Source organism: Chrysochloris asiatica, unplaced genomic scaffold (genome assembly GCF_000296735.1).
Source record: "Chrysochloris asiatica unplaced genomic scaffold, ChrAsi1.0 scaffold00008, whole genome shotgun sequence".
Classification (NCBI taxonomy): Eukaryota; Metazoa; Chordata; class Mammalia; order Afrosoricida; family Chrysochloridae; genus Chrysochloris; species Chrysochloris asiatica.
Genome location: NW_006408526.1, coordinates 12341483 through 12362867, shown reverse-complemented (window position 1 = coordinate 12362867; position 21385 = coordinate 12341483). Strand labels below are relative to the sequence as shown.

The 21385-nt window shown below is 38.0% G+C and overlaps 1 protein-coding gene across 2 annotated transcripts in view; it reads left to right on the top strand.

Annotated features, from left to right (window-relative positions):
• Positions 1–2720: 2720 nt before the first annotated feature.
• PDGFD (platelet derived growth factor D) overlaps positions 2721–21385 on the top strand; it is a 308762-nt gene continuing 290097 nt past the window's right edge. For both annotated transcript variants that reach the window (XM_006833783.1, XM_006833782.1), the window contains exon 1: positions 2721–2844. In XM_006833783.1, coding sequence (XP_006833846.1) covers positions 2721–2844 — 124 coding nt within the window. The remainder of the gene's footprint in view (positions 2845–21385) is intronic.

Genomic DNA, 21385 nt, shown 5'->3' with positions numbered 1-21385 from the left:
CAGAAAAGTGTATGGCACAAAGGGAAAATCTAATGCTTAGTAAATACTTGTTGAATTTGTAAACTCCATGTGATTAGAGACCTTGTGTCTCTTGTTCATAATTATCTCCAAAGTCTCCAGAAAAGTGTATGGCACAAAGGAAAAATCTAATGCTTAGTAAGTACTTGTTGAATGAATAGATGATTTAATGCAAACCCAAGTTTTATGCTTTTCTTAGAGTTGATTCCAAGGTTACTGATATTTTGAGGTAATGTAGTTGAGTTCATGTAGTCATCTTAGTGGCTTTGAAACTTCTATGTTCATGTACAACAACAATATTTTCATCTTTATGTGTGTATATCTGAAACAAAATAATGATGAAACAATATTGAACTTTACTATCTGAAACTAACTCTAATAATTAAATTTCAATTCAATTCCCCATTTCATTTATTCATTAAAAAATAATAAATAATGTTGGCTTTGAAACTGATTTCATGACCCATAAATCTGAATTTGTAAACACTCTTTTACACAAAAATGCCAGTAGCGATTAATCAGATTCGTCTTTGAGTATGTCCAGCGTATACATGTATCCTAGTCAGAAATTGGAGAGTATCCTAATATATCAAGTCAATATTTTCCTGAACTACCTATCCTCACCAGTAGCTTCCAGTTCCCCTTACTCTTCCTAGCCAGAGTCTCTAGAGTTGGCAAACATTGAAAGAGACTGAAAACTTTCCCTTCTAGATCTCCTTCCTGACAAGTTAAAATATTATGCACATTTGGGTCAGGATTCAGCCACAAACAAGGTAATATGCTAAAATTATTTTATATAACTTGCAACCTAATCATAGTAAATTATTACTACCTCTGTTTTGTAAGTAAAGAAACAGGATCGGAGAGGTCAAATTATTTGGCCTAAGTGACAACATTAGTAAGTGACATAGTTCAGACATGTGTTGCAAATATAATAACTTAGCACTATAGTATAAGAACTGGACCATTAACTGCAAGGTTGACAGTTCAAACCCACCAGTTGCTCCTTGGAAACCCCATACAGGGTCGCTATGAATTGGAACCAACTTGATGGCATGCAACAACAGCTTGGAAAGATAGCTGCATGATATCCAAATTCCTGGAACTCAGAGACGGTCCCTCTGGGCTGCTGAATTTCTAGACACTAAGAGCAGGGAGGATCCCACAAACCTACAGGCCCACAGCCTCTTTCTATAGACTGTGGAGTTAAAGGAAAAATTATTCTCACTCATTTTTTTAGCTTTGTCCAGTATCCCGGCTCAACCCCATTTTCTCCTCTAGCTTCTACTACTCTGAAAGTGCTAGGATTGGGGCACATAAAACAACCTTGATTTATTGTTACAAAGCACTTTGATCACTTCACCACTTAGGCCCATCACAACATCGCTATAAAATAGGTAAGCACCATTTGCTGTAGAGTCAAGTTTGACTAATGGAGACTCCTATGAGAGAAGCCAAAACTAAAACCAAACCTCTGCTGTGGAGTAGATTCTGACAACCCTACAGAACAGAATAAAACTGTTCCATAGAGTTTCAAAGGCTGTAACTTTTAGGGAAGCTGACTGCAACATCTTTCTTCCTCCTAATATGACTTTTTTTTTTTTTTTTTCTCTTTAATTTGCAGCCAGGAGTCCTGGCGTGGCACTGGAGGATTAGCACTGGACTGCAAACTGCAAGGTCAATGGTTCATATCCACCAGGTATTCTTCAGAAAGCCTATACAGTATTGTTATGTGTTCAAATTGACTTCATGGCACTCAACAAGACAAGAACTTTAACCACTGTACAGCAGGGCTGATCCTCTGAGATACTCATAGAAGAGGGATTTTTTTTTTTTTTTTTTTTTAATCCTCCAGAGACATTAAGCTTGATGAACTAGGAGCACAGCAGCTGAAGCCCAACTGAGAGCTCAGAATTGAGCACCATTTGTGGCGCTGCAGGATAATGCACTGGACCTCAAGGTCCGCTTGAACAACAAGATTAGCGGTTCCAACCCACCAACTGCTCCTCAGAAACCCTAGACATGGCCTCTATGAGACCGTGTAGACTCAGTGATACTTTACAAGTTAATAACATCAACATTGTGAAACACTGATTTGTTGTAAAATACACCATAACACAAAGGCATGCTTTACAGTTTATGGTGGTCACACTAGTCACTTTAGGAGACTTACTGGGATTCTATCCTCTCCCACATCCTCAAGGCTACCATAGTCCCTGCTCCCTTTAGAGTCTAACAGTCAGGGTGAACCCCAGAAAATCTGGGCGACCTTCAAACTGGGCATGCCCAGTGACTGAGCAGTTTTCAGCTTGGCCTGGGCATTTTGTATGCCGCTCCTGTGACTCACGGGAGAGAGCCCTAGTGCGCACATATCAGGGGCCACTGAGGTAGCAGGACGCCACTGCTAAACTAGCCGGCCCCGCCGGACGTCACGACACCCGCCCCCTGCAGCCTGTGGTGCTCCTGCTGGCCACCGGAGGGGGCGAAAAAACGTCAACCTGTTGTTTGTCCCGCCACCATATATTAACTCTCAGCACCACAAGGAAGTGCAGTACCCGCACACACTCAGAAAGTTCAGCGTGCAGGAAGTTTGGGGAGAGCTCCGCGGCGATTAGCACAGCGAGAGTGCAGAGCAGCGTCCGTCCCGGGAGCGGATCCTGGCTTTTCCTTGGAGCGACGTTGCCCCTAGGTCGACGATCCCAATGCACCGGCTCATCCTCATCTACATTCTGGTCTGCGTAAACTTTTGCAGCTATTGGGACACTTTTGCAACTCCGCAGGGCTCATCCGTCAAAGCGTCGCGCGTATCTAACCTCAATGAAGATGGTAAGAGATTGCGATTTTATTTATTTTTTTAAAAAACACCGTTTGTTGTTGCTATTGTTCCTTAAGTTTTCTTTCCTAGGAACGGGGCCTGAATGCATTGTCCAAGGAAAGGGGTCGCGTGCCTGTCCTCTATCCTCAGAGTCTTTTCCTCTGAAATGGGACTGAGGGTGCTGAGGGTGTGGATCTCATGCCCTGTGGGCAGGACAGGTCAGATGGTTAAATCCTTGACCCGAATGAAGTCATTTTGGTGTCCAGTAACCTCTGATACCAGACATGAGGTGTTTCATCCTGGAGTTTCAGAAACTTGCTTGCTGCACCGCCCCTTGGATAGGAACTTAGTCTCTTGGACTTGAAACTCCAGGAAAGATAGGGCATTTGTGATAGGTGAAAGTACTGGAAAGTGGCTTTCTCTGGGTGATTTATTTTATTTTTTGGTGGGGGTGAGAGAGTGATGCATACCAACCCCACTACTGTGTCATACGTGATACTGTTATTTGTGTATTACTTATTTTGAGGAGATGGAGGTATGCAGCATATCGCCCTTTCTGTCCCCAAAGTGACTTTCCCATTGGAGTTCAGTGTGGCTAAGAAAGTGGAGCCTAGGCTTCCAGGGTTTTGTGGGTACTGCAGGGAAACAGACTTCAGCCAGCTGTTAATTTCCTTGCACAGAAGGGTTTCCAACTGTTTGCAAGGAGCAAAGCTCTTGAAATAGCTTTCCTAAGCCAGATCCCAAGCTGCGTGCTTATTTTTCTTCATTTTGGAGGACCCTTGGGTCATTGGATCCCAGAGATCTGGTGGAGTTTATTTGCTTTCTGGGGCCTCCACCAAGCACTCAAGTTGATTTATACAGTTTTCCACCACAGCTGATGATTCCAGAACTTTGCAGCTGTTCCTGCCTCCTACCTGAATTGAAACTTAAAAAAATTTTAAAATTGTTGGTATTTTTAGTTGCTTTTATAGTTGCTGTTGATCAATATCTTTCTTTCCATCATTTTCTCATTGTTCTAAACATGCCTTCGTGGAGAATGCCAAGCCATTGCTAATGGCTTGACTATTTGTGTTAGCCATTTTGACTCTCTTACTTGGAAAACTCATGTTAGCTATCTCATTCCCTTATTAATTTCTCACTAGGTATGTCTTTAATTTGGACTTCATTGAAATACTTAGGATTATGAAGGAAAATATTTTTATTATGTCTTTTGATGACAGATTTGTAGATTTTGAATGTGCTCAAGCCATCTAAAGTGGTGTAGGTGTGGGGGATACAGGGAAGACAACCCTCTTGGCCAGAAGATCCCCTTTATTTATAGAATTATTTTTTCATAGTGCTTTCTTATAACATATTCTAGCAATGCATTTTAATAACTTTCTATCTTAGTTAGATCATGCAATTTTTTTTGGTCAACTTGTAAAAAGGATTTAGGCTCAAGACCAAACTTTTATTAGATTTGTTGCATTCTTTAATGCTTCTGCCAGGAATTGACCTTCTATGAGTTTTTAGGTTTGTTCATCATTCTACTTTGTATACTCTTTTAGCTGCTTCATAGTAAAATACAGTTTATAATTTGCATGACTTCATTATTTTATAACTTTTAGCCTCAAAAGTGTCAGTTACAAGAAGTCAAGGACAGAGAATGAAAAGTTTGTAGCCATTGCTCCTTAACCCAATATTCTGACTAAAACCAAGTCATGCAACGCTTAAAATGGTATTTTTATTTTTAAAAAACAGTGATACCAAAGTAACAAAATATTTTCATTTTATGATTTTTATTGTTAGCATTTTGTATACATGCCTACCATGTGATAATCTTTTATTTTATCACCATATTCAAAGCTACCCTGGATTTCTTATGTCTTTGAATTTTGGCTAAGCATGTTTTGCAACTCCTCTTTCAGTTACACATGTACTGAACATTTTGATTAGTTCAGGTTGCTCAATGTGTTTCTTGATGTCAACTGGATTTTATAAACAATAATGGAACAGGCAAAAGGTATTAAACGGGAAAAATTGTTATATACAGTGTAAAAAGAAAAGTTAACATTAGTAATTAATTGTTAGCTTGGGAATTTTCAAATGACAGTTCTCTGTAGACCATTCTGAAAAAAAGGCATATTTCCCCACAGAGGTGAAAATTGGTTCTGGGGTATGTTTGAAAAAATTTACATATTACAGTAAACTTTGATACTTCAAAGGACAACAGCATATAAACTGTGGTATTAAGATTTAATGTGGGCAGTGGTGGTGTGCCGTGTAGTCAATTCCAACTCATAGCGACCTTGTATAGGGTTTCTGAAGCTGTACATCTTTACAGGATCAGAAAGTCTCATCTTTGTCCCACGAAGCTGCTGGTAAATTCAAACTGCTGACTTTGTGATTAGTTGTTGTTAAGTGCCATTGAGTTGGTTCTGACTCATAGCGAGCCTGTAAAGGGTTTCCAAGGAGCAGCTGGTAAATTTGAACCACACACCTTGTGGTTTAAACCGACTTTGTGGTCCAGTGCTTTATCTCACAGTACCAGTAGCACTGTTCCCCCCCCAATCTGAATTATCTCCTTTAAAAAAGGAGGCAGTGAAAATGAAAAAAGAAAAAGGTTGAGACAAGTTTACTGGTTAGAAAGAGATTGGAGGAACTTGGATCTATGGCCCTCAGCCACCTTTCAAGTCTGAAACAGAACTAATCCTCATGGCCCTATTTTCATTCAAGTGGTATATATGGGGGGCAACAACACTAGTAGGGTATGCTCAACATGGAATGGTCAACTATTCAAGATCAAAAGGGCAACATTTACCTAAGGACAAAGTTCAGAGCAAGGATATGCAATAACTGCGGTTACATGGAGGGGATTGCAGTCATCAAGATGAAACAAAATATGTAATTTGTTCAATGTAAAACTGATGATCTGCTGTGTAAACCTTGATTTTCAACCAGTCATGTTTGTTTCTTTAATAATGGTACTCAATTCACAATATAATTTTCAAAAAAAAAGCTTGAGAAATATTGCCAGAGTTTTGGTAAGAGCATAAGAATAAAGGGGTCTTTGAAAAAGCCCAGACATTGTCTGAAAATGTTTGATGTCAATTGGTGGGCTGACTGAGAAACTGATAACTTGTTCAATTAAATCTTTGTTCATATTGCAAACATTGTTAATGTGTTCTCTTAAACCTTCCAAACAGTATATTGACCAAGACAATATTTTTATTCTTTTAACTATTAGATTAAAATAAGAGATCGCTTGGGGAAGATATGAACATGAGACTATAATTAGGGAGATAATGAAGATAAAAGAGTTTCCAAACATGAATTTGGAACATTTTGAAGATCTGGCACTCAGATTATAAACAGTAGAGAATCACACAACAAGAAAAAATTAGACATAATTTTTAAATAGGATTTATGAAAACCTAGTCCTGGACTGCAAAGTAAGTTTGAACTTCAAGATCGGAAGTTTGTGCTCACCAGCCACTCCTTGGAAACCCTGTACAGGGTAACTATGCTTTGGGGTAGCATAGTGGTTACGAATCAGGCTGCAAACCTTAAGGTCAGCAGTTCGAAACTACCAGCTGCCCCGCGGGAGAAAGATGAGGCTTTCTGCTCCCGTAAAGATTTACAGCCTCAGAAACCCTGTACAGAGTCGCTATGGGTCAGAACTGACTCGACGACACTTAACAACAACAACAACAACAACAGGTCCTGGTGTGGAGTCGTGTTGTGGTGCTACAAGTCAATGTGCTGGATTGCAAGGTTGGTTTGAACTGCAGGGTTGGCAGTTCAAGCTCATCAGCTACTCCTTCCTATACAGGATCACTATGAGTTGGAACCGATTCGATGGCACTTAATAACAAAAACAGTAATAACAGCCCTGGTGTGGATCTGAGGGTTAATGTGTTGGACTGCAAAGTCGGTTTGAACCACAAGGTTGGTGGTTCAAGCTCACCAGCCACTTCTCAGAAACCCTATACGGGGTCGCTATGAGTTGGAACTGACTCAGTGGCACTTAACAACAACAATAACAGCCCTGATATCACTGCAGGATCAGCTCTGGACTGCTAACCTGCAGGGTCTGCTGTTCATACTACCAGAGTCTCAGTGGGAGAAAGATAAGGCTCTCCCATAAAGATTTGCAGGCTTGAATACCCTCAGGAGCAGTTCTACTCTGTTGTATAGGTTCACTAGGAGTTAGAACTGATGCGATGGCAGTGGATTTGATTTAGTGGGTATAAGTGATGATGGAATTATCTTCAATTTGTATATATTCCTTTTTTTTTTTTTTTTGGTGCTGGCCCTGTTAGTTGATGAGAGGCATGCTGCCTAATGTTGGGGTCAAGAAAGAAATAACAAAGGTAGGCCTCTTGTCCAGGGTATGAGATTTTTTTTATCCAGACCCTAAAAAACCTAAAACCCATTGCCTTCATGTAAACTTAGACTGTCTGTGAGCTCATGTACTTCTGAGAAGAACTCTGCTTCATAGGGTGTTCAATGCTTGTACTACTGGGAAAGAATACTGACAGACTTTTTTTTTCCTGTGGCATTTCTGGGTGGATTGGACTGACCAAACTTTGGTTGAGGTGGCAAGTGCAAACCATTATGGCCTTTAGGAACCCTGCCCTGCCTGATTAGGTACAGGTAGACTTAAATGCTTGCTTTAAGTCTACCTGTACCTAATTACTCCAAAAACTCAAGTAGCTAAAACATGAGAAGGAAATAAATAATAGTAGGGTTGCTAAATGATAGTCTCTGTCTACCCATTGTAGGAGATTGGCTCACTCCTGCTTCCTGACCTTCCCAAGCACTCCATCACAATGTATTCTTGTTCTAAATGCATGTGTGCACAACCCTTCCCAGTACCTGCAGTATGAATAAATGTGGCTCAGGGGAGAAGAGTGGTTGAACTTGGTCCCTTTTTCTAGGAATAAATGTGGTTCTACAGCTAAGAAGGATTAAAATATAGTATTTATAATGCTTCTTGTGGTTGTGCTATAAAATCAGTTCTGACTCAGAGTGACCCTGTAGATAGTCTCCAAGGAGTGGCTGGTGGGTTAGAACCACCAACCCTGTGGTTAGCAGTCCAGTACTGAGCCTACAGCACCACACCAGCACTCTTGATAGTACTTAGTATACCGTTTTAAATTCTTTATATCATATTTTTTGTTATTATTACTAAAGCTGATTTTTATATTATTTCCTAATCTGCCTCTTCACACACAGACAATTTCATTTAGTACTCGCAGCATCTAGATATTCTATTTCAGTGCCTTTGCAATAGGCACTTTTGTAATAATAACTGGCCACAACTGGTGTTGCTCAGAATGTGGATCAAGAATTGCAAAGGTAGCAATTAACTGACAGTATAATTTACTTATTTTTAAATTTAACTAGATAGAACTTCCTGCTTAGGGAGTTAAGAATACAGATGTGCCCCTTATTTATTTATCTTTTGTAGCTTTTAAAAAGTATAGGTGTTGTTCGTAAATGGTTCTGAATTTAGTCCCATTTGTTTGTTTTATATGCCAGTGCTTGAATCATCTGTTACATTATTGTTATCTAGTGGTGAGCCTAAAGTTTTAGTGATTTTGAGGTCTTAGATTTTAAGTTAGTCAAGTTTGTTTCTTTAGTAATGGGGCTGTCATTATTGATGACAACATATTGCAGAGATCGGAGCTTAAAGGGTAGGCCCCAAGACAGAACACAATATAAACAAATTATTTTTTAAATGTCTTGAAGCTATGAATCTTATGTTCTGCATTTATATGTTCTCTTCAAGTTGAAGGGTATTAAAGCCTCTTAATCTTATAGAGCATAAAGGTGATTGTATATTTTAAATGCATTGTGGATTTGACTTGCCACAGTGGGTTAAATTATTTAATAGAAGTGCTTTGATAAGAAGCAGGCTTAGCCAGGTGTCTGCATGCTTTGTAGTAGAAGCAACCAGTGAGTTACAGTAATGGTCATTGCAAATTCATTGAATAACTGTGATATTCTCTTTAATTAACAAAGATTTTTCCCTTTCATCAAATGAAGGCAAAACTTTATTGTTTCAGAAACATAGGGTCAGATGATGGAGCAGAGCCCACAGAGTGAGCTATCTCAGTAACTGGGGGTCAGAGTGCTGTCCTGAGTGACTCTGGACATATGTGGTATCAGAGTCCTTTCATTCTGAGAGACTGAGAGGGATTTATGTTTTTGTGTCTGTCCTTGGGAGCAAGTCATAATACAAATCATCTTCCTTCTGAAACTTACTCTTGAACTTTCTTTGCTGAAATGATTTGATTAGTGTACAAAAACAGTTCCTGAAAACATCCAATGACATTCTTTCTTTTACATAGTGGTTACGAATCGGGCTGCGAACCTCAAGGTCAGCAGTCTGAAACTACCAGCTGTTCCGCAGGAGAAAGAAGAGGCTTTCTGCTCCTGTAAAGATTTCCAGTCTCAGAAACCCTGTACAGGGTCACTATGAGTCAGAAGCGACTCTACGGCACATAACCACCATTACAATAGGAAAAAATTTTAGATGAACCAAGTGTTATAGGGTGTTTCTAACTCATCTATGTCATCTAAGTCATGCCATTCAGATAATACTCTGGCCTTTCACAAAGGATCAAAATGGCTTTAGGGTAGAACTTAATGTCTGAGTTGTTGTGTGCTGGTGAGTAGATTCTGACTTACAATGACTCCATGTGACAAAGTAGACGTGTCCCATATGGTTTCCTAGGCTATAATTACTGAAGCTAATTGCTGTGTCTTTTTTCTGTGGAGCTAATGGGTGGGTTGAAACTGACAACCTCTTGGTTGACAACCATCTGCTTAAACACTGTGCCACCAGCACTCTTGTATCTGAACTGTGTCTCCTCTTTTAAGATTATTTCTTTTCAGCCATTCTACAGTTGATCTGACCTAGTTTAGAGTTTCTGAGGAGTGACTGTTGTTGTTATGTGCCGTGGAGTTGGTTCCAACTCATAGCAACCTTGTACAGGGTTTCCGAGGCTGTAAATCTTTACTAGAACAGAAAGCCTCATCTTTCTCCCACGGAACAGCTGGTAGTTTCAAACTGCTGACCATGAGATTAGGAGCCTGACTCGTGACCACTATGCTACCAGAGCTAATGGTTTTAAAATGCCGACTTTGTGATGAGCTGGTTAGCAGTCATTGCTTATTCTATAACACCACACCAGGACTCCTAGTAAGGAGGGGGCATCCTAATCCTTAGTTTCACTACAATCCTTACTCCTTAGCCCCATCATAACCTTTACTCCCTAGCAACTCACTTAAAAATGGGCCCAAAATCACAGGCATTGTTATCAAGTGCCATTGAGTAGATTGCATCTCATACTTACCCTGTATAGGGTTTCTAGGGAGCAGATGGTGGATTTGAACAGATGACCTTGTGGTTATCCGTCCAGTGCTTATTCTACAACATCATACTATGATTTACAATATACCACAAAATGAATAAATTATTTGTTATAACACATAATTAGCTGCCCTGCACCTCCAGATACTAGATAACCAGTGCCCCATGACATCCCGAGTTTCCCTCACTCTGCACGTCCCCATGCTATTTAGCACACCAGAGATCTGATTTTGTTAAGTGTATCTGAGATTTCAGTAGGATAGTGTAAATGGTGAAAGTAACACATCTAGTGTTTGACAATATTTTATGTTATTTCAAAATTCTGCATTTCAGAATTAATGTGCTTTAAAAGGGAACATTTCTATATTAAATTTTATATGAAGGACAATTTTAACAAAAGGCTACAGGGGGATAATATTTAATAGCAAAAGGACAAAAGGAAAGAATCCAAAACTAAGGCTGCAGTAAAAAAATGTTCTGCCTCCCCATACGGTATTTCTGGACCAAATGTAAGTCATAAATAAAGCAATACGCCCACAGGACACTGAAGTCCACAAGTACCCATTCAGGAAGAAATATTTTCTTCCAAGGACTTTTTTCTTTTTACAGAACAAGAATGAGGCATACCTTGTTTCTTACAGGCATTGATGATGCATGTAATGATACATATTTTCCACACTCTGCACCTTGGTCTACTGACATCTATTTATTGTCTTTGATATTGATAGATTAATACTGCTTATTTTTGTGTCATGTGCAGTTTGGTGATTTTTGTACAATTATGAGCCAGGGAAGTATGTGGAAGGCCCATAGCACAGACATAATGAACTGTCTTTCATTAGGAGTGATCTTCTCTCAGATTTCAGGTTTTTTAATTGAACACTTTTTTTTAGAGAATGCTTATGAAGTCACATAGATTTCCATACAGAGTATGGCCTATAAAACAAGCCAAACGTGGTACTCTGGATAGTAGGATTTTTAATTTTTGAAATTTGGAGTCTAGCATGCCTTCTTTGGGTTCAATGACAGTACCTGGGTATAAGTGCTGAGCATGGGTTGAATGTTCTGTCTTAGTTCTAAATGAATTCTTTCAAACGCAATGTGAAAAGCTGCTGATGAATTCTTCATTCCACTGGAACATTTAATTAAGCAATAGAGCAACAACCTAATTTTACAGAATTTAGTTATTCAGCAACCTCAGCTATATAAAATGCAATCAAATAAACTCATCATTGTATAAAAAAACCCACTTAAGAACCAAAATCATTGTCACAAAGGTATGTAACTGAGTTCATGCAATTCATGTTGTTGTTGTTGTTAAGTGCTGTGGAGTCTGTTCTGACTCATAATGATCCTGTGTAGAGTTTCCAAGGAACAGCTGGTGGGTTTGAACCTTTAACTTTGGGATTAGCAGTCAAACGCTTATCCTAGAGTGCCATACCAGGACTGATCTGATAGACATTAAAAGACCCCTTTTATTTGCTTATAATACCATCATACTTGTTTATGTAATTTTCATGTTCACAGTAGAAAAGGAGCAATGTGTTAGATAGAGAAGCTGACTGTTTTAAGTTATCAACACTTTTAGCATTGAGAAGTAACAGCAGCTTGCCTGCCTAGTCTCTTATTGTAATGCAGTGAAAAGACCTAAGAAGCACAGCTAGCTTAGGTTTCTTATCCAGTAAATTGAAAACAGTTCCTACCTAACTTCATATGCCACTAGGGAATTACTATATTGCATCCCAGTAAAGCTGCTGATTTTTAAAAATGATGGCCACGAGTCATAAGGGAAAGTTTCGATCATCTATTTGATAGTTTTACCAGATTCAAAAGTCATAGCAGTGATATTAGCTTAGTGTACATGGATTTGAACCAGAAAATTAACAAAGCTAATCATTTTAACCTTCTGGAAAAGAACAGTTGCAACTTGGATGATAATAAATATGTTCTTACCATTTTGCTAATGGTAAATGTAGAGTCTTGGGGTGATGCTGTAGGCTAAGCACTAAGCTGAAAGGTCAGTTTGAACCACAAGGTCAGCAATGCAAGCTCACCTTGGAAACCCTTTACAGGGTTGCCACCAGTCAAAACTGAGTCGATGGCACTTAACAACAACAATTCCACTGTGGGAACATGGTGGCTCGGTAGGATAAGCATGATACTGCGAACCACAAGGTTGTCGGTTTGAGCCCACCAGCACTCTCTGGGAGGAAGATGAGGCATTCTGCTCCTTAAAAGATTTCAAGCTCCAGAAACCCAATACAGAGTCACTCTGGTATTATACTGGTTATGAGTCGGACTATTAATCTCATGGGCAGCAGTTTGAAACTACCAGTGGCTCCAAGGGAGAAAGGTGATGCTTTCTGCTCCTATAAAAGTTTATAGCTTTGGAAGCCATATACAGGGTCACTATGAGTCAGAACCAGCTCCACAACACAAAACCACCAGCACCATCATGAGTTGAAACCACGACACTTAACAACAACAACAATAGTAACTCTTATGGATTGAATTTTGTCTCTCAGAATTCTAACCCTGATGTCACAGTGGTAAAGCATAGTGGTTAAGAACAAGATTCAGCAGTTGGAATCCACCACCAGCCATTTCACAGGATAAAGATGTGACAATCTGCTTCCATAAAGATCACAGCCTTAGAAATCCTATGGGGGAAGTTCTGCTCTGTCCAGAGTCTACAGATAGAATGGCTTCCCCTAGAACTGATGTCCTGAATTCTAATTGCTGACCTCCTTACTGGGAAAACACATTTCTATTTGTTCAAGGGAATCACTTGTTACGACTGCTGATTTGGAAGATGTAGATATTCTTAGATTAAAATGATGGGCTGATCTTTTCAAGATGACATTCAGCCAAGATAAATGCAAGGTCTAGCTCTTTGGTTAGAAAATAAAAGGAGCTACTGTATAATTATAGAATATAATGTGGATGATCATCCACTTATTCCATGAGAAATAAGATGGATTAATAGATAGGGAGAGAGAGAGATAGTGAGAGAGAGAGAGAGATTCTTATTGCTGCTAGTTGCAGTCGAGTTGCTTTGACTCATGTCTAGGATAGACTATCTATATATCTATCTCCATATCTACTTTTATCTCCTAACTGGTTGAGTTGAACACAACTTTGTTTCAACAAATGTTCTAATTGCTAAAAATAAAAACAGATAAACAAAAAGTAGCAACAACCACAGTGTAAAACTGGTAGTAGCTTTGATACTAGGGCAGACTCAAGAAGGTAGCAATGCTTTTATGTGAGACTCGGCTGATTGCCAATCTCTGAGTGGGTTGAGTTTTGGTCTTTCTCCTGTGCAGGATTTCGCTATTGTCTGACTCTTTTTGACCAATGACAAAAATCCATCAAATTTACTACTCATCTGTCTTTAAACTTTCTCTTTTTATTGTCTCAGTCAACCAGCTAATATATATGTTCACGTTTCTTTGTGTTCTCCCACACCTGTACAATGTGATTTCCTTTTCCTCCCCTCTTTATCACCATATAAACTTTTTCAGTGTCACCACCGCACAAGTTCTCCATTTCTTCCATTGGTAATTGTCCCCATGGCTTGTTTGAACTGGTCATGGTGAGGTCACTATGATTTGTAGCCTAGGATCTGCTCTTCTCTAGAAACTTTCTTTATGCTACTTAATTATTTGTAACTGTTCCTAAATGACATGCTTGAAATGGTGATGGAAATAAAGCCAGAATTAATGGAGTACTCATTTTAGGTTATTCAGAGAAGGGAGACAAGAGAAAACCTTAAAAAGGGTATTTTATTTTTTATCATTTTCCTGGAACTATTATTGATTGTTACAAAAGAAAAAAAGATTTTTAAATGTAATGGAATGCACCCTGATGTTGTTGTTGTTGGTAAGTGTCGTCAAATTCGTTCTGACTCATAGCGAGCGACCCTATATAGGGTTTCCAAGGAGTGGCTGGTGGGTTTGAGCCACCAACCATGTGCTTAGCTATCCACTGCTAATCGTACAGTGCCACACCAGGCCTATGTATCTTGATGTTGTTGTTGTTAAGGGCCATTGAGTCAGTTCTGACTCATAGCGACCCTTATAGGGTTTATAAGGAGCAGCTGGTGGGTTTGAATTGCTGACCTTGTTGTTCATAGTCCAGTGCTGATCCCTCAGTGCTACACCAGAAGTCCAGTATCCTGATAGTAATAATAAAGAAGGGAACATTCAAATATAAAATAATATATTATAACCTATTAAGCTCTACAGCTAAAACATTATTTTGGGATCTGGCATATATCTATGCATGGAAATATATGTATACCTATTTGTATATATAGATATAAAATAGGATATTTGTCACTCCAATAATATGTCATGGAATATACATACGAATTTTTCCCCTTATATTATTGAATACTTTCTTTTGTGGTCTCCTGGCTGGGCCTTCATCTTACTATCTGTGGTATAAATGCTGGTATGATTTTGTGACTACAACTCAGCCATATTTCTCATTTTTTCCCCCTTTCTGGAGCTTCTTAAAGCTTATTCAAAGTTTCAACTGCATTTACATGCAGTTAACAACTAAGTCTACCTTTTCTACCTCTGTCTCCTTACTTAGCTCTAAACCTCTATCATTTTTTTTTTTTTTTTCATCATTTGGGGTCTACAGTAAGTGAACCCACTGGTACTTCAAGTAAACTCCAATTCAGTAGCCCTCTGTGTAAAATAATTTTTTTTTTTTCTTTTGAGATCTAGGTTACTCATTCAATGTATATTCAATTATTTAATAGTATTAATTATGTTTACTTTTTCTTCCAGGATCATAATAATTATTTTTGAGTGAATATATAGGAATCAGATTTAGATAGGAAAATTACACCAAAGTATGAAAACTTTGTGACTTCTCAAACCTCCCTTAGTTAGAATTGGCCACTCGTTTATTTATTATGTTATTTCTATCACAAATCTATGATACATGATATTAAAAAATATGGTAAAAATATAAATTAAAACCTAAGAAAAAGTCTTTTTTCAAGTTTTTATTTTGAATTTATATGAGAGAACATCAATTTTTGTACTCATCCTGTGAACTTTGTTTCATTGCAATGATTATAATCTCCTCTATGCATCATCATTCAACAGTATTTGCTTCTATTCTCTCTGAGTTTTTTTTTTTTTAATGTACACAAAAACACTCAGGAATATATAATCATTTGAACAACCAAAGGGCACATTCTGCAAGCCTGCCTCCTGGCCACCAGGACACTGCCTTTCTCTTTCCATGATTCTAGAATTCTTAGCTGCTCTCCATATCATCATCTCTGCCTCTGCTTCTGGTGTCCCTGCTTCTCTAGATAGGGTCCCACATTCCTCTCATGCTATTCTCCCTTGATGGTCCTACGGCCCTCTGTTCCTGGAATGTAAGATTAACTCCTCCCTGCTCTATGTTATAAAACTTCTACCTTTACAGTTGTGACGATTGCAATTCATCATGATAACAATTACTCATTATTGAATCATAAGAATCTTATCCCCATTTCTTTTCACCAGACCCATCCAGACAAGATGAAAAATATTCAGAGGGGATTCTACCTTTGCCTGCACACTCTAAAACTAAACTCTCTCTTGAAAACTTGTAAGGCAGTCACTTTGTGCCTTTATAGCCCCCCGCCCATTTTAGGTAGCCAATGTCTAAGTTGCCTGTCCCTATCAGCCCTGTGTACAGAGGAATAGGATTGATCCTTGATGTGAAGATTCCTTGCTTCTCAGTTGGTATTTTGAGCTACTACATCCATAAGTATAGGTCAAGTTCATCAAATTGTAGCAATTTACACTTGCTTCCTTTATCAAATTTTTTTTTTCTTCCTCTAGCTGAGTTCTCATCATCAAGCCATTGAAGCTATCAGATGGGCACTATCTGCAAGTTTGGGCATTCTGTGTGTCTCCCCTTACTTCATATCAGCTGAACACTTCACTGTCGGTTCTAGTCCTAGGAAAAAGTCTTAAGGAGTCATAGTAGAGTAGTGGATTACGAACTTGGCTGCTAACCACAAAGACAGCAATTCAGATGAGGTTTTCTGCTCCTGTAAAGATTTGTAGCCCAGAAAGCCCTACCCAGGGTTACTGTGATTTAGAACCAATTCTTTAGCACACAACCACCATACCACCAAGGAAAAACTTCAAGGCTCGGTGCAGATGGTAAACTCAGAAGTTGAGAAAAGATGACTACATCTTCATTCTGTTTATAGATAGATTCTTCTGTGTAAAGAGAACATGTTTACATGTGACTTTACCAGGTAAAACAAGAATGTTATTAAATGGAATAATTGTTTACATATGTGAGATCTGCTAATGTGAGAGTAATAACTATACTTGATACAGCTGAGCATCCTTTCTGTCCATTTCATAGTTTGGTATTGAAAAGAAGTTTAATAAGTTTTGAAGAACCAGAAAATAAATGATTAATTATCTTCCTTGACGGGTCTTTGGATCTCATGAACCCTCTCACTATCATATTATAAGCAAGTGGGAGGAAGAGTGTTGAAACTCTGAATCTAGGATGGCTGTCAGGTTTTGCCATAATTCTCTAGGTAGGTGTTTATATCATGGAATGGAATAGGAAATATATAAGAGAAATCACAGATAAGAGACATTCACAAAGATAGAAAATGGATTTTTGGACACTTTAAACTTTAGAGGTCTGAGCAACATCCATGTGTTAAAGTCTTGAGGCAGGGAGTCAAAGGAGGGAGAGATATTTATAATGAATTATACAATGAATAGTCAGTGAAACTAAAGAAATCAGTGATGCAGTATCATGTTTTTAGAGTGACATACATGACTGTGGATATGTGGTAATAATATCTGATGTTTTTTGAGTACTTTAACTTGGCAAAGTGCTGTAATATCTGTTGCAAATGGTAGGCTTGGTGTAAAGAATACTAGTTATATTTTTGCAAAAGACATTAAGAATGCCAAGATTATAATTTTAGCCTTCTTCCTCAGGCGTAAGTGTAGCATTTTGGATTAATTTTAGACCAGTACTAATAAAATGGGGCCTGTCTCAAAATAGATACATAAATAAATAAAACAAATGAATACATGTAGTGACCCCAATTGAATTGTTTTTGGCAGACCTTTCCAGTATTGCTCTTTGAATACTTTGACATGAAATTCTTGATACTTCAGAAAAGTATTCAAAAGAAAGAATTGTTGTTTTTTTTTAAAGGCTTAAGGGTCTGTGTAGGTGCTAGACTATGGAAAGCAAGGAAAGATTAATGTGCCTTCACTCTGTTTATAGATTTATCTATATAGAGAGAACATATTTACAGTATATGTTACTTTACCAGGTAAAACAAGAGGATTATTTAATGAAATAAAAATATACACATGTCATTTAATTTAAAAAATCATTGACAGAGTTGGTAAATACAGAATTAGAGGTTTTCTAGATATTTCTCTTAATTAAAATCAAACAAACTAGATTGGATTGAGACCTATTTAAAATTTAGTTGAAGTACGATATATGGTTTAATGTCCTAGGAGGAGTCATTGTGACCTTATTATATTGTACTGGTTTGATTCTTTAGTTTATTACTGTCTTTGGCAGGATTCTCTAGGGAAACAAAACCTGTCAAGCTTGTTGTTATTGTTGTTAGGTGCCATCAAGTCAGTTGCAACATATGGCCAACCTAGGCACAACAGAATAAAACACTGCTCAGTCCTGCACGATCTTCACAATTGTTACACTTGAACCCAGTGCTACTGCTAATGTGCCAATACATCTCTTTGGTGGTCTCTCTCTTTTTCACTTTCCCTCCATTTTACTAAGTAGGCTGCCCTACTTCCGGGACTGTTCCCTCCTAATAATATGCCCAAAGTATGAGAGACACAGTCATGCCATCTTGTTTTATAAAGAGCATACTGACTATACTTTATTCAGCACAGATTTTTTTGTTCTTCTGGAAAACTCTGGAATTTTTAATATTCTCCTCCAACAATATAACTCAAATGCATCAATTTTTCTATGGTCGTCATTATTCGTTGTACAATGATCACATGCATATGAAGCTATTGAAAATGCCAAGGCTTCGATTAGACATACCATAGTCCTCAAACTGATATCTTTGCTCTTGAACACTTTAAAACAGTTTTGCATGGGCAATACATTGTTTGATTTCTTGATGACTATTTCCATGAGTATTCACTATAGACCCAAGCAAAATGAAGATTTTGACACCTTCAGTCTTTTCTTCATTAATCATGATATCATTTACTGGTCCAGTTGTGAGGATTTTTGTTTTCTGTACATTGAGGTGCAATCCATACTGAAGGCTGAGGTTTTTGATCTTTATAATTATTTTAACTCCTCTTTGGTTCTAGTAAGCAATATTGTATCATCTGCTTATTGTACATTATCAATGAGTCTTCTTCCAGTACTGATTCAATGTTCTACTTAGCATACAGACCTAATAAATAAGGGGAAAGAATACAACACCTTTCCTGTCTTTAAACCATTGAGTATCCCCTTGTTCTGTTACATTGACTGCCTCTTGGTCTGTGGACAGGTTCTTCATGAGCACAGTTATCTATTCTGGAGTACCCATTCTTCACAATGTTATCCAGAGCTTGTAATGAACTACACAGTTGAAAACCTTTGCATAGTTAATAAAGCACACGTAAACATATTTCTTATGTTTTTCTTTCAGCCAAAATTCATCTGACATCAGCAATGATATCCCTCATTCCCCATCCTCTTCTGAATCCGCCTTAAATTTCTGACAGTTCTCTCTCAATGTACTGCTGCAGCCATTTTAAAATTATCTTCAGCAAAATGTTACTTGCATGTGATATTAATGATACTGTTGATGATATCTGCATTCCATTGGGTCACTTCTCTTTACAGTGGGCACAAGTAGTGATCTCTTCTAATGGGTTGGTCAATTTGTATTTCATAAATTCACAGAGTCTTGTATTTCGACAATCCCTTTATTGCAGCTTGGACTTCTTCCTTCAGTATCATTGGTTCTTGATTATATACTGCCTCTTGAAATGTTTAAACATTGGTATAGTGGCTCCATGTATACCTTCTATTTTCTTTTGATGACTTGTTCATCTTTCAATATTTTGCCCATAGAATCCTTCAGAATTGCAAGCTGACGTTTGATTTTTTTTTTTTTCTTCTTCTTCAGTTTTCTCAGCTTGAAAAATGCTTAGTATGTTCTTCTATTTTGATTTTCTAGCTCTAGGTCTTTGCATATTTCATTATGATACTTGACTTTGCTTTCTTGAGCTGTCCTTTGAAATTTCTTGTTCAACTCTTTTATTTCCTCAATTCTTCCATTTACTTTAGTCTCTCTACACTGGACAACAAGTTTCAGAGTCTATTATGATACCCATTTTGGTCTTTTCTTTATGTCCTGTCTCTTTAATGAATTCTTGCTGTCTTTCTTTATGATGATCCACATGTCATCCACAGCTCTTCTGGTATTTAGCCATTAGTGTGTAATGCATCAAATCTGTTCTTGAGATGGTCTCTAAATTCAGGTGGGAAATGTTTAAGATCATATTTTGACTCTTATGGACTTGTTTTAATTTTCTACAATTTTAGTATGAATTTGCATATGAGCATTGCCTGCATGTCCAGTATATTGGTAGCAGACCTTACCCCTAAGAAAAATTTCTTTCAATTGATTGGCTCCTGATATCACCCTGGAGTTGATTACATTGAAGTAGATCTCATCATGGGGATGACTGTACTTGTTAACAACCAAACCACTGAGAATCCTCACCCAGTCAAGCTGACACAAAACCTTAGCTATCACAACTGCTTTACACTAAATCCACTTGTAATACACATAAATACCTCTCATACATTTAATAAATACTTAGTAAACAGTGACTACATATAAAGCCCTTGATGAGGCATTGTCATGCAAGGACATTTAAGCTTAAGGCATAGCCTCATTTCTGGTAAAGCTTGTACTTTGACTATGAAGATAAATTATGTATGTGAATAATCAGTGGGCAAGCAATGCATGTGAGTGTCACTATTATATGAACTGGTTTTTTTTTTTGTTTTGTTTTGTTTTCTGGTATAATCCAAATTTCAAGATTATATTTTATTAATCTTAAATCATGTGTCCTAATATTTTATTAGGAAAAAATTACATTGTTTCAACTGTTGTTGAGAACACATTTGAAGACTGAAAAAGACAAATCTCTTAGTGTTATTCCTCTGTATAATAAACATTGGACTGCTAATCACAAGGTAGGTAGTTTGAACCCATCAGCTGCTCTGTGGGAGAAAGATGAGGCCTTCTGCTCCTGTGAAGATTTACAGCCATGGAAAGCCTATGCAGTGTCACTATGAGCCAGAAATGACTCAATGGCACTTAACAATTATTATTCTATTAATTGAAATTTAAGCAGAAAGTGAACTTTCCATTGTTGGAGTGAGTGTGATACTTTTTGATTCCCTCTTCTGTGTGTTCTGGACCATAGAAGGAGATGTAAGACCCAGTTGTTGTTGTTGTTGTTAAGTGCCATCGAGTCTGTTCCGACCCATAGCAACCCTGTATAGGTTTTCCAAAGAGCTACTGGTGAGCTTGAACCACTGACATTGCTGTTCAAATGTCTTTGCAGTCTGGCGCATTAACCCACAGGACTCCAGAGACCCAGTTACCAGCCCATTAACACTTTAGTCTTTGATACATGATATGCAATAAGATGATTTGACCACTGGAGGGCAGTAAGAAAAGACGGTGCAAGTATGTGTATGTTGTTGTTAGGACTCATAGCAATCCTGTATAGAGTTTCCAAGGAGTGGCTGGTGAGGTTGAACCACTGACCTTGTGGTTAAAATTGACCTTGCAGTCCAGTGCTTTATCCCACAGTGGCACACCAGGACAAAAAATATCTATTTTTTGTAGATTTCTGTTAGTCTTCATTTGTTTGTTTCAATGCATTTGTTGTTGTTGTTAAGTGCTATTCAGTTGGCTCTGACCCATAGCTACCCTGTATAGGTTTTCTGACAAGCAGCTAGTGAGCTTAAACCACCAACCTTGCAAGTCAAATGGCATTACCGTCAGGTGCATTAACCCACAGCGCCACACCAGGTCTCCTTCAATGTATTTAGAAAACATGAAATTTTCTTAGTTTAACTTACATTCCCAACCAAGAGAAGTAGTGAAGAAAAAGAAAAAGAAAAAA